The sequence below is a fragment of the Rhinopithecus bieti genome, unplaced genomic scaffold, assembly GCF_001698545.2.
Source record: "Rhinopithecus bieti isolate Rb0 unplaced genomic scaffold, ASM169854v2 scaffold_34313, whole genome shotgun sequence".
NCBI classification, from domain to species: Eukaryota; Metazoa; Chordata; class Mammalia; order Primates; family Cercopithecidae; genus Rhinopithecus; species Rhinopithecus bieti.
The window spans coordinates 515755-528570 of record NW_016814509.1 but is presented as its reverse complement, the minus strand read 5'-3'; the positions used below and the strand labels follow the sequence as shown (position 1 = coordinate 528570).

General features: G+C 51.2%; 1 protein-coding gene across 2 annotated transcripts in view; it reads right to left on the bottom strand.

Annotated features, from left to right (window-relative positions):
- Positions 1–751: 751 nt before the first annotated feature.
- Positions 752–12816, bottom strand: part of PODXL (podocalyxin like) — a 57696-nt gene continuing 45631 nt past the window's right edge. Inside the window, exons 2-8 of one of the 2 annotated variants that reach the window (XM_017851291.1) lie at positions 11577–12206; positions 10159–10379; positions 9751–9822; positions 7049–7196; positions 6707–6768; positions 6321–6488; positions 752–4940 (exon numbers count right to left, since the gene is read on the bottom strand). In XM_017851291.1, coding sequence (XP_017706780.1) covers positions 4743–4940; positions 6321–6488; positions 6707–6768; positions 7049–7196; positions 9751–9822; positions 10159–10379; positions 11577–12206 — 1499 coding nt within the window. In that variant the 3' untranslated portion in view covers positions 752–4742. The remainder of the gene's footprint in view (positions 4941–6320; positions 6489–6706; positions 6769–7048; positions 7197–9750; positions 9823–10158; positions 10380–11576; positions 12207–12816) is intronic. The other variant, XM_017851292.1, reaches the window with a different exon arrangement.

Below are 12816 nucleotides of genomic sequence, written 5' to 3'. Positions count from 1 at the left end.
GATAGGTTTGTAAACCTATAGGTTTCCTATAAAATGGTTTGTAAATGGTAAGATGCTAGGCAAATAGACAAGATTGTTGTCTAGCAACTAAGATTACAGACCAATTCTACCTGACAGTTTCCCTTCTGCAAGTTGGGAATGATGAAGTTTTCCCCTTCCAGTGAGGAAGCATGCAGCTGTGGATAATACCACACTAGGAGATGGAGAAAGTCAGCATCATCTCCAGTGATTCCTTCCCTAAACCTCTATCTTCACTGCAGACCTGGAGGAGGGATAGGCAGAAGCCTCTTGTGGCAGTAAACAGATGCTTTTATGGCAGAAACAGGGCCAGAACAGAGCTTGTTTATATTTATTTATACATATATATATAGTCCCTTTGCCAGTGTTTTCATACCTGATCAGTGTTCAGCAGCCCCCTTGGAGATTTCTGATATTGGTGATTCCCAATGTATCTGAGGCAGAAGTAGAAGGAAGGAAGAGAGTGAAACATTTATACAACATCTTAGGGGAAAGTGAGGTCATTTACGGTCACTAGGACAGTTTGAGTAACGTAGACTCATAACCACCTTTAGGATTCCCCTTTTTTTTCCTTTCAGCTTCTCCTAATTTCTGTGCCTGCAGAGTTGGACAAGTGTAACTCAGCACAGAGGCTCCTGTACTATGGGTGTGATCCGACATTCTCAGGCGCTTTGGCAATGAGCCTCATACGCAAGTGAAGGGTTTAAGTCACAGCAAAATACTAGAGCTTGAGCCAGTTTACACAAAAACACTTTAATTGACAGTATACAATTTTCCAAAATATATTTTTGTAAGAAAATGCAATAATTAACTATCGTTTTTACAAACAAGTTTCTCAGTAAATTCCAGTGTACTTCAGACCCCTGTCCACTAAGACACATATGATCCCCCACTTCCTGGGCAAACTGTTGAACATTCACTACAGACAAAAAGACCCACACTAAAGAGTCATCTGCGCCCTCCCTCCATGTTCTGTTTGCAGCAGACCTGAGGGATCAGCTAGTGACAGTGACAAAAGCTATGCTACAGTTTTACTCTTGCCCTCTCTGCCTCCCCCATCTTGTTTCCTTGGTCCCTCAGTCCTGTTGGAATAAATTCCATACATGAAAGCTCATCCAAAACTTGTTTCTTGGCAGAAAGAATTGTTCACTTACATCTTAAACCTAAATGATTCAGAGAAAGGATAGAAGACCAGTTCGTATTTTTGTGTTCATGCCCTCCCTAGCCTTGCTGGGGTAAGAACTAGGAAAAGAATTCTGTCCTTTGTGTCATTCTGGCGCCTTCAAGGAGCAATTCTTAATTTACCGATTATTCCTTCTGAGGCGCACAGTCTGCGGATCCAGGTTTTAATTTTGTTCCATGATTTTGAGGAAGTCACTTTATCTTTGTGAGCTTCGGATTATCTTTTCTCTAGAAAAGATTGGACTAGATCTTGAAATACCTTTCTCCATGACTAGAGGGTTGCCTGCCAACCAGAGCATATTGACTCCAACCTTTACTCTAATGGAGCTGTGACTTTGCTGGGGAGGGGGCAGGATTGCATTTTAAAATTTAAAAAAAAACACCTGATCTACAAGACAAATACTTTATCATAAGTTTGTCTTGTTATATTTCATTTTTTGTTAAAAAAAAAAAAAATCCAGCAAAACTTGTCATTTCCAGTAAGACATTTACATTCCTGTCCAGAGAAAAAACTTGGCCATCACTCAGGTAACATAATGTTTTTTCAAAGTATTTTCACTTAAAGCAGTGCAGGGTGGATTAACATGGCCACTGTATTTACATTATCCAAAAAATCTGTGTATATGTATCAGTTTGAATTTGTTCTTGAAAGTTTCTCCAGTATATTGTCAAAAAAGATAAAGCTCAAGAAGTGGTTTAAATAAACTTTCTACTAGCTTCCCTCATCAAGCGGGAGAAAAATCTGGTATCTAGACTAGATTAAACCCGTATTCTGTCTACGATGCAAAGAATATTCTGTACCTCCTTCATACTCATTGCTCCCCACTCACATGACAGTAGGCTTCCCAGTCACCATACTCGTGGTTTCTGACCTTCTGTGCAGCTTGGGGAAACCACAGTTTACCACTGAAACAGTTGATAAACTGTCTTTGCTCCAACCTGTTTAAGTCACGCTAAGCTTCTGGTGTTCCCCTTAACTCTTCCCAGACCCAGAATCTGAATTATCAGAGAGCATTTAGAACCCAGTAAAGGTGGCAGAAGATGATGACCTTTATAGATGCATGGCTGTTTGGCCTGTTGACATAGGTGTCCCGGTGGCAAGAGTGAGGCAAGGTGTCAGATTCTGAAGCTGCCCTAAGACTAGACTAACACAGTTTGGATGAATGTAAAGAACCTCTGAATCAGCCCAAAGCCTCTCCAGGTTCTCCTTGGACAGAGCGATGGAGAGTCAGCAGAGTCAGGACCGACCTGGCTAGGCACTCTGCTCTCTAGTCCTTGCCAGTCATCATCTGTCTCCAAGAGGCCATAGGGTTGCAGCCTTTGATCGATTTGCAGAGGCCTGTTTGCTGTCTCTGTCGAAAGCCCTGGCTGGTGAAGTGTGTCCCAGGATCAGCAAAGGAGCAATAATCCAGTCTGACCAACAGAAACCTACTGGGTGGAGAGAACCCAGCGCTGAGCAAGAAGGAAGCAAACACCCCACTCGAGCCTAACAAGATTTCCTGTTTCCCCCAAACGGGCACTGTTCTCCATCCTGCCCACCTCCAAACACTAGAGCGTTGGGGCAGATGTTTTCGGACCTTGTTAGCCTCACGTCCCCCAACTCCTGGGAAACTCGCTGGGGCCCTATGTGAACCCTTGGCCTTCCTTTCCCCCTACAATATCAGATGGCTACAGGCTGTGAGGAAGGAATTAGGCAGACAGGGCAGGACAGAGATTTTCCCCAGCCCCTCCCTCTACCCTTTTAAAAAGTAAGCCTTCCCGAGTGGATAGCCTATTTCATCACAACTACTGCAGCCTGAGCCTGACTCTTAAGACCCTGGAGGTGTGGCGTTTCACCTGAAAAATGGCAATTTTCATTCCCCTAAGCAGTTCTGCCCATTTTCCTAGTTGATACCAGGGAATTTATGCCCAGAACGATGGAGACCATGGCGGAAGTTCAACATTCCACACAGGATTCCCCCTTCTCAATCAGATGAAACCTCGCCATGCCCACTGCTTAGGAGCCTCCTACATGGCAGCTAACTGCTGAGCCCATAAAAGTCCTGTATTGGGGAATAGACATAGCTTTGTGGTTCCCTGAGATGCCACCAGAAACTGCAAGAGAACTGCAGCAGCCCCACTAGGCTCACAGAGAAGAGGAACAGCAAGGCCTAGCTCCAGGCCAGGACAGTGAGATGTTCCCACAAGTCTGTCCCCCAGGCTGCCCTTCATGCACCCAGCATGCACTGTGCTTTCCAGGCCCCTCTTTCCCTGTGGCACAGGAGAATCAGAATGAGTGTGATGAGCTAACTGGGAGTCTGCAACTGTCTGAGCTTTGGCCTTTGGCAGTGGAGGGCTGGATTAGAAAACAACTACAACAAAACGCTCAGCAACTTGAAATGTCCCTGAGTTTCCTATGACATACAGAGGAAAGCCTGTCCTTCCTGGCTGCTTTAATGGATTGTCTCTGAAGACACATCGCTGATGGGGGGGGCCCTGGGAAGGCCTCTCCTGCAGCCACTGCTCCTTCATACTGGGTCTCAGGGAGTCACTCCCATCAGCTGAGCAGTGAACAACAAAAGGAACACGCTGCTTTCAGTAGCTACAGCAGATTGTAGTCCCTGGTGGAAATGGAAGCCCAAAGAAGATCGTGGGGAGCCTCTGCAAGGAGTGCCTGGGGCAAGGGGCCAGTGTTCCTGCTGACCCCCTCATCAGCTGCCCTGAGACACCCGCCTGGACTGAAGAGTAGTATCCCTTTCTCTCTCCACCTGCACATGGGCCCCCTAAGCAGACCTGGTTCACGCAGGGAGACCTGTGTGAGTTAAGCCCCAATCTCACGAGGCAAATCTGAGAAAATCAGAATCCAGAACAACGGGTTGGTTCAAGGTTATAAATAACCTGTGCTAATCCCAGAGGCCCCAGGACAGAATAAGTGGGAACAAGCACTGAGTGTAGGGTGGGGTAAGAACACAGAGGGTGGGAAGACGGGTACACAAGCTGGGGTAGGAGAAGGAAAACTTGGGAGCTGGACTTACAGGTCGTCAGATCCCACTGAGCCAGGATGTAGCCCTGCCCTCCTTTCCAGCCCAGCCGCCTGCTGGAGTTTCACCCCTGCCCGGGACTGCTCTGGACGGAGGGCACACGTGAACACAGCAGTGTGGCATGGTGCAAATGGAATCTTTGTTCTCATCCTGACTCTGTCACCAAGTGGCTCTGACCTTGGGCAAGTCACTTACCCTCTTCAGGTCTCGGCAACCTCACTGCGGAATGAAGGCATTCCACTAGTTCATCTCTAAAGTCCCTTGCGTGGCTTTTTCTTGATCTCCCTCATCATCCAGCAGCACTGAGCTCAGGCACTAGTGGGTTATTTTACAGGAGGAATCTGGACAGAATGTGATTTGTTCAGCTCGAAAAGGGAAAAATTAAGGCCCTGGGGGGATTGGGAGGGGACACCCCTTGGAGTTCACTCTCCCTCCCCAGTCTTTCCCTTCCCCGTCCAAACGGCACTTGGGGTGGTCGGTCTGGAGCTCTGCAGTGCTGCTGGAGGCCACTGGCAGACCGGACTAGAGGTGTGTGTCTTCCTCCTCATCCAGGTCGTCCTTGGTCAGGTTGTCCAGAGGGACGATCCAGCTGTCCCCTAGCTCCCCGTTGAGGCTGACCACCTTCTTCTCCTGCATCTCAGAAGAGGTCTCCATCACTTCCAGTGTCGGGTTGTCATGGTAACCATTCTCCACCGTCTGCAGCTCCTCTGTTAGCCGTTGCTAGAGTGGGGAAGGTGACCAGTGAGAAGGGGGTTTCAGAGGGCTCGGAGCTTAATATAGCGCATGTACCCCTCCCACTCCGGAGCCCCACTGTAGCTGAAGCAGGCCCTCATTGCTTCCCTGTGGGGCTGGCTGCTCCTGGTGGTCATTCTGGCTCTCAGCCTTCCCGGAACTAGTTTGGAACAAAGACTTGCCCCTCACCCTCACCCTGGTGGCAGACCGGTGAAGTCAGTGGAGATGGACTTTGTTCTCCAGAGTCCTCTAAGCTCTTTCCTCCCCTTCATCCCTTCCCCCAAAACCTCCTCTCCAGACACCTACTTCACCTATTGTAATGAATGGGGAAAGATCACTAAAAAATGACCTCTCTTGGGCTGGGTGACTGAGCCCTCTCTAAGATGGATACAGTGTCTCTAGAACCATCCCTGCCGCAGATAGCAGCCATCTGGCAGAGGGGCTTTCTGTCCCTCTCAAACACAACCTTGAGTGCATGCTAGAATCACCTGGGGAGCTTTTTAACAACTACACTGATGGAGTCAGAGATTCTGTTTGAATTGGTGTGGGAGGCAGTCAGGCAAGGGAATTTTTTCTACAGTTCCCCACAGTGTGCAGGCAGGAGTGAGAACCACGGGTCTGGGTGGCACCGTCATGGCGGGAATTCTAGTAAGGGAGGCGGAAAAATTTTTGGTTAGACAGGAACACCTAGACCTGCTTCTATCAATTAATCCTCAGACCAGCTCTGCAAGGAGGTTATCCCTGCTATGCAGATGAGGAACCTGACGCCCAAAGAGCTCATCTGACTGACTTTCTCAAGGTCAGGGCCAGGACTTAAACCAAATCTCCCTGACTCCAGTCTGGGCGTGGTGGCTCACACCTGTAATCCCAGCACTTTGGAAGGCTGGGGCGAGCAGATTGCTTGAGGTCAGGAGTTTGAGACCAGCCTGACCAACATGGCGAAACCCCATCTCTACTAAAAATACAAAAATTAGGCGGGCATGGTGGTGCATGCCTGTAATCCCAGCTACTGGGGAGGCTGAGGCAGAAGAATCACTTGAACCCAAGAGGTGGAGGTTGCAGTGAGCCGAGATCTCACCACTGCACTCCAGCCTGGGTGACAGAGCAAGACACTGTCTGAAAAAAAATAATAATAATAAAATAAAAAGTAAGACTTCCTGACTCCAAAGCCCACACCGTGTCCTCTGCCATGCTGCCTCTGTAATGCTCTGTGGACTGAGGCGGCTGCCCATCAGGGATGGCCTCTGCCCATTAGAAAGGGTCCAGGGCCTGCTCCCTTTTCCTTTTCTGCAACTTGGGAATCACGAGGGGAGGGTTCCTCTGGTGACCTGGGCTGCTTCCTCTGTGTGGCCACAAACAGCTGCTTACCTGGTCCTTCCTCTGGGAGAGGCGCTGGTGGCAGCAGCCATAGAGGGCTGCCACGAGGAGCAGGAAGGACGCCATGCAGACGATGGTGATGATGAGGGGCATGCTGAAGCGGTCCTCGGCCTCCTCCGGTGGCCCCTGGTCCCCCAGCTGCATGTGACTGACCCCTGCCTGCACAGGAAGTGGCAGAAAACAGTCTGGGTGCACCCTCTCTCCATCAGCCCCCCGGCTTCACTGTAGAGCCCCTCTGCTTGCAGTTTGCTGGGGTCTGTTCCACCACCCTCGTCTACATGCAGGCACGTGATGGGGTTCCTCCCCACAGAGAGGGTAGCAACCAGACCTCCCACAAGGGGCTTCTACTCTGTCCCCACACTTGGGGGACCGCTTACCTCCTTTAGTTCATCCCATTTGTCCTTCAGCCGCTCGTACACATCCTTGGCAGGGAGCTTAGCTGTGGGAGAGGAGGGAGACGCTGTCCAATGGCCCAGCCCAGAGAGAGGCAGGGGGGGACGGGGACTGCACCCCAAGAGAGGGATGCAGGTATCTCAGTCTCCTGAGTGTGTCTCTTGGGTGACCTGGGAGGGGGTATGGCTTGGCAGTTCTTAGGAAACAGAAGGGGCACCACTGTGACCCACCCTCCAATGTGGCTCCTGCACGTCCCCATTCCCACCCATGCAGGCCTCAGCCTAGGCCCCCTTGCCCTCCGCCCAGTCCCCTTGCCCTCCACTCACTGTGAATAGTGATTTCTTTGACGGCCACTGCCTGACTTCCTTGAACGCGTGCCAGCCGTATGCTGCACTCATCTTGGGCCGGGTTGAAGGTGGCTTTGACTGCTTGGCATATCAGCGTGACCAGCTTCTCATCTGGAGGGCCCTCTGCCTATGGTGGGGAGAGCGCAGGTGACTCCACGGGGAGTGTGACAGCAGCCTAGGCCTGTAGGGCTGCCCTCCAGCTACGTCGGGAGAACACTGTTGCTCTTCTAGAACCTGCCTCCCTCTCCAGCCCCAGCTGGTGCTCCATGCCGGCCAGCCAGGAGCCAAGGGTTGCGCGCTATTCTCCTGGGCCAGTTGCTGCCTCCTCTGCCTCGTTCCCATCAGCTTGTTCCCCGCACTGTGTTTATCTGGTCTATGCTTGCGCCTTTCATTCCTTTCACCCTACTGCCCCTTTTTTCCCTCCAAGCTATTCATGGATTGGGGGTCTTTTTCATCTCCATTCCTAGAAAGGGCTAGAGTGGGGGCACTGCACAGCGACCCCACTCCACAACCTGCGGGGAGACTCCAATTCCCCCTGAACTCCCATTCACCAGCCTTTCATGCCCAGTTCAGAGAAATCAGGTGAGGAGGCTGCAGCTCTCAGCAGAAGGGTCTCTACCCCCAAAGCTGAAATCCACGTGCCCTTGCCCTAGGCAGCGCCTCTGGCTCTGAAGACATGGACAGGCTGACAGGGGAAGGGGCCTCCACTGAGTAAGGGAACTGGTGGAATCTTGAAGCTACCCCTAGGATATCTTGGAGGAGTCTTATTTAGCTCTAAGAAGAAAGATTATGGCTGACGTGGCTTTAGGGCTGAGGATGAGGAGAGAGGTATGGGCAGCTTTTTTTACCCAGTTCTGCCGTGCTATCTAGGGGCACCCCTCCCTGGGGTTTCTCTGACCTGATTCTGGAATAAATGTCTAAGACAAAGAAAAGGACTCTAGGGATGGCTTAGCACAGAACCCATACAAACCACCCCTAAGGTTTCTACCAGAATTTCCTCGGCCGGGCGCGGTGGCTCAAGGCTGTAATCCCAGCACTTTGGGAGGCCGAGACGGGCGGATCACGAGGTCAGGAGATCGAGACCATCCTGGCTAACACGGTGAAACCCCGTCTCTACTAAAAACTACAAAAAACTAGCCAGGTGAGGTGGCGGTGCCTGTAGTCCCAGCTACCCGGGAGGCTGAGGCAGGAGAATGCCGTTAACCCGGGAGGCAGAGCTTGCAGTGAGCTGAGATCCGGCCACAGCACTCCAGCCTGGGAGACAGAGTGAGACTCCGTCTCAAAAAAAAATACAAAAAAAAAAAAACAGAATTTCCTTAAGCTTACTAATTCCCCACCCTGACATCAGGAAGGGATCCAGGGTTTTCCATCTTCCTTTTCTAGCGAGGAAAAGAAAAAAAAACATTTCTCACAAACAATCATACAGCCTGCCAAGCTACATCCAAAAAGAGGGTCTGAGGAATGGCTGGGCGGGCACCTGACTATCCCCAGAGCCCATCTCACGCAATGCCTGCCTTGTCCAATAAGCCCAACCCTAGGAGAACACTGCTGCCTTTTAAAACTCTGGTCAAGATGTAGGCTTTTGTAAAGTTCACTTGGAAAATGCTGGCATAATGGACACCCAAAAGAAAACAACTGCAGAAAATTCAGGCAGCATTAAAGTGTTGTAAGCCCAAATTCTCCGTCCTATTGTAGACACAGTGTTCGGGTCTGTTCTAGTTCTAGTTCCTAGGGGGTGGCTGCAAAAAACCGGCACTGACCGGGAGAGGGCAGCAGTGAGCCAGCCATCTCCAGCACCCACAGCGCTCAGCAGCTATTTACCGAGTGTGCACGGCGCATCCCCAGACCAAAGCCTTTGGCCCCAGGGAGACCGGCAGCCTGAAGGCTGCTCACACACTGCTATACCTCCCTCACACAGGTGTCCTCACACACACACACACCACCCAGACTGCAGAACTGCTGGCAGTGGCTCCTGCATTCCTGGGCCCTTTTCTCTCCCACCCATCCCATCAGCTCCTCAGGTTAGAGGGAGCATCTCCCAGGACTGTTCGTCCATCAAGGGTCTCAGATAGTCCACAGACCGGGAAATGTGAAGCCACAGACGATTAAAGCCGAGAGACTCAGGCAGACTACACCTCTCATTTTCTCTTTTTTTTTTTTTTTTTTTTCTCCCTGTAGAAACGGAGTCTCCCTATGTTGCCCCGGCTGGTCTTGAACTTCTGGCCTCAAGCAAACTTCCTGCCTCAGCTTCTCAAAGTGTTGGGATTATAGGTGTAAGCCACCACACCTAGCCTCACCTCTCATTTTCAACTGAGACATCTAAAATCCAAAGAGATCAACTCACCCAAGTCACTCCCAGAACTAAGGGCAAACAGGAACTAGGATCAGGGTCCCTCAACTCAGCATACTGGGAATAGTCACACAGTGAAAGCCAAGGAAACCGGGGGGCGAGGGGGTTCAGTCCTGTGGGTGTGTCCTGACTTAGAGAAGTCTAAACCTCGGTCTGTCGCTCTGTAAGATGGGAAAGGATCACTTCCTACTAGGAAGAAATGAGGGCCAGAAAGTGAATGCGCCTTAGAAATACGCTTAAAAATGCACTTAGAAAGAACATGCATTCCCTCTCCCTCCCTCAGCCCTGCTGCGAGCCTGCAGCTGGGGGCTCAGATCAGCGAGCTACTCACACAGAGGGTGTTTCCTGTGAGGTTCAGGATGAGGTGCTTCTCACTTGGCATCTCAGGAGCCTCACACTTGGTCTGCAAGAAGCCACTGAGATTAAGGTTTGGGTTCATAGTCAGGGAATCTTTGACACTTCCCCCCCAACTAAGGGGTGACCCAGATAGAAAGGAGTTCATGGCAAGCCAGAGGCATGGCTGGACCCATTCCAGAGCCAGGTATGTCCTGGCTGCGTGGCTTGAGGGCAGCCCAAGCCAGGACCAGGCTAACCAGGGAGAGGGAGGAGCGAACGGTAAGTGCTGCTCAAAGCCCCAGCCAGGGGCCCTGGGTTGGAGGAAAGAACAGAAACACTTGTCTTAAAGTCCCTTCTACCCGAGTCTGGGTTCTCATACTTGCCCCACACCCGCCGGAGTTACCCAGTTATTCCCATGAGCCAAGGTGGGAGAAGGTGTTTCGGGGTATCGGTGGGTAGTTGATGCTGCGGTGGGGCTGGGGCTCATGGTCTCTGGCAGGGGAGATGTTCTCAATGCCGTTGTCGGGCTTGTGGGCTCCACTGTCCCCTTGGTGGAAGGGGCCATAGAGCTGGCTGGCATCTGGCTGGAGGTCTGTTGAGTTCTTTGCGAGATAACTGATGGCGCTGTCATTGGGAAAACGAGGGTAATGGGCAAAGATGAGTGCACCCTCGTGAGAAGAGGACAGTATTTTCTCGCTCTAATAGTTTTCCCAGGTTCTTTGGTCTTACTTCCCACAGAGATGGAAGAAGCGGACTGATTCCTATGACAAGCCAGTGGAATAACCCGGCAAAGGAAGTCACAGCAGCTGCAGTGAACATTCACCAACCACTTACTGTGTGCAAGGGACTAAGTGTTTCAAAGGTACTTTCCTACTGAATCCTCATAACAACCCTCTGGGGAAGGAATCGTCACCGTCCCTACTTCATAAACCAGGAAACTGAGGCTCTGAGGAGCTCAGTGATTTGCCCGAGTTCCCACGCCAACAAGTGGCAGGGCGGGGATTTGAATCCAGGATTATCTCAGCCTGAGCCCACACTCCTACTGTGTGGCACCCTCCTGTAGAGTGGTGGCCTGCTGACTTCAGACCATATGCTGCTGATACACAGCAACATCACCAGGGAGCACTCAGAAATTCTGGGTCCACAGATCTGAGATGGGTCATGATCCTAAGGCTCATGATCCACAGGTAGATTTTGAAATTGATTTACTAGGTTAAGACCAGCTCTTATAAATAAATAAACAAATAAGTATTGGCCAGGCGCAGTGGCTCACACCTGTAATCCCAGCAATTTTGGGAGGCCAAGGTGGGCAGATCACCCAAGGTCAGGAGTTCAAGACCAGCCTGGCCAACATGGTGAAACCCTGTCTCTACTTAAAAAAAAAAAAAATTAGCCAGGTGTGGTGGTGCACACCTGTAGTCCCAGCTACTCAGGAGGCTGAGGCAGGAGAACCTGGAGGTGGAGGTTGCAGTGAGCAGAGTTCGTGCCACTGCACTCCAGCCTGGGTGACAGAGCGAGAGACTCCATCTCAAAAATAAATAAACAGGTATGGAATAGAAATTATTCACCTCTCGGGTTCAAGCAATTCTCCTGCCTCAGCCTCCTGAGTAGCTTTACAGGCGCCCACCATCACACCCAGCTAATGTTTGTATTTTTAGTAGAGACAGGGCTTCGCCATGTTGGCCAGGCTGGTCTTGAACTTCTGACCTCAGGTGATCCACCTGCCTCAGCCTCCCAAAGTGCTGCGATTACAGGCATAAGCCATCATGCCTGGCCCTGAAAAGTTTCTTGGTGCTTGAAGAAAGCCAGGCAATTACTTACGTGGGGTGGTGATCATCCCTGGGCTTGTGAAGGTGTGGCCAGGGCTAGCCACAGTGCTTGAACTGCTTGAAGCTGTCGTGAGATGGTCATGTCCCGAGCTTGTTGGGGTGGCCACAGGATGCGTCGAAGTGGGTTGTGAGGGGCTAACTGGATTTGTAGGGGGAAGGGTCGTCGGATGTCCTGCCTTAGTGGATGTGAGGTCTGTGGTCACACTGTGGCTGCGTTGACCCCCAGAGTTAGTTGTATTTTCTGCTCCATTCTGGCTGCTTGTGGTGTCAGGTTTCACTGTGGTCGTGGAGATTGCAACTGTAGTGGCGTCTGCACCTTGCGTGCTCCTGGGGCCCTTGATGGCGGTAGTAGCGTTGTCTGAGCAGCATCCTGTAGCCACGGTAGTGGTGACTGGGGCTGAGGTTTGCGGAACCTGGGCTGTAGTCCCTGGTGAGTGACTGGACACATCAAGGGTGCTCGCCTTGGTCAGGGCTGAGGTTTCCATGGCCTTGGAAGCGGAGACTGTGCTCTGCTGGACTCTAGCTGTAGCCACGGTGGTGACACTGGATGTTGGAGCCAGGTTTTGCCTGACAGTGGTTTTCAGTGTTGCTGTGTTAGATGGGTTCTTAGTAGGCGGGGCTGCTGTTTGCAAAGACAACACAGAATGGAGTTAGGGCTGAGAGGCTTCCTCACCACACTTCTCCAGCTCTTCCCCAGGATTCAGAGGTCTTGCTCGCAGCCCTGCCGTCTGCCTTGCTGAAGGCCTGGGTCTTTGGTAAATCCCGAATTTTCTGAGGTTCAAGAAACCTCTAAGAGGGCAGCTTGGAGTGCAGCAGGGTCAGAAAAGCGAAATGCTGCTGAAGGGGAGGCCAGGCCAGCAAGGCCCACCACACGTGGAGGCTGTCATGCACAGCTTGGCCTCCCCGTCCGGCCCCACGCACATCCTCCTTAAGTTTCTCAATATGCTACCCCTGAACCAGCCGCCAGGAACACCTGTCTCCTCCTCCCCAGCAACCAGGCACATGGCCCACAGAAAATTCCACAGACTAATGCTTCCTGAACTGCCCTGGCCTTGTTCTGAGCTTAAGCAAAAAAAGACATGGGCCCTGTTCTCATGGAAGTTAAATCTAGGAGAAACTGATGATAAACTGAAATTACACAAATTACTATTTCAGTACTAGGTGAGCTGTGCCAAGAAAGGCCGAGTGCCCAGACTGCATGCAGCATGGCGGCTTCACCTGCCATTTCTTGA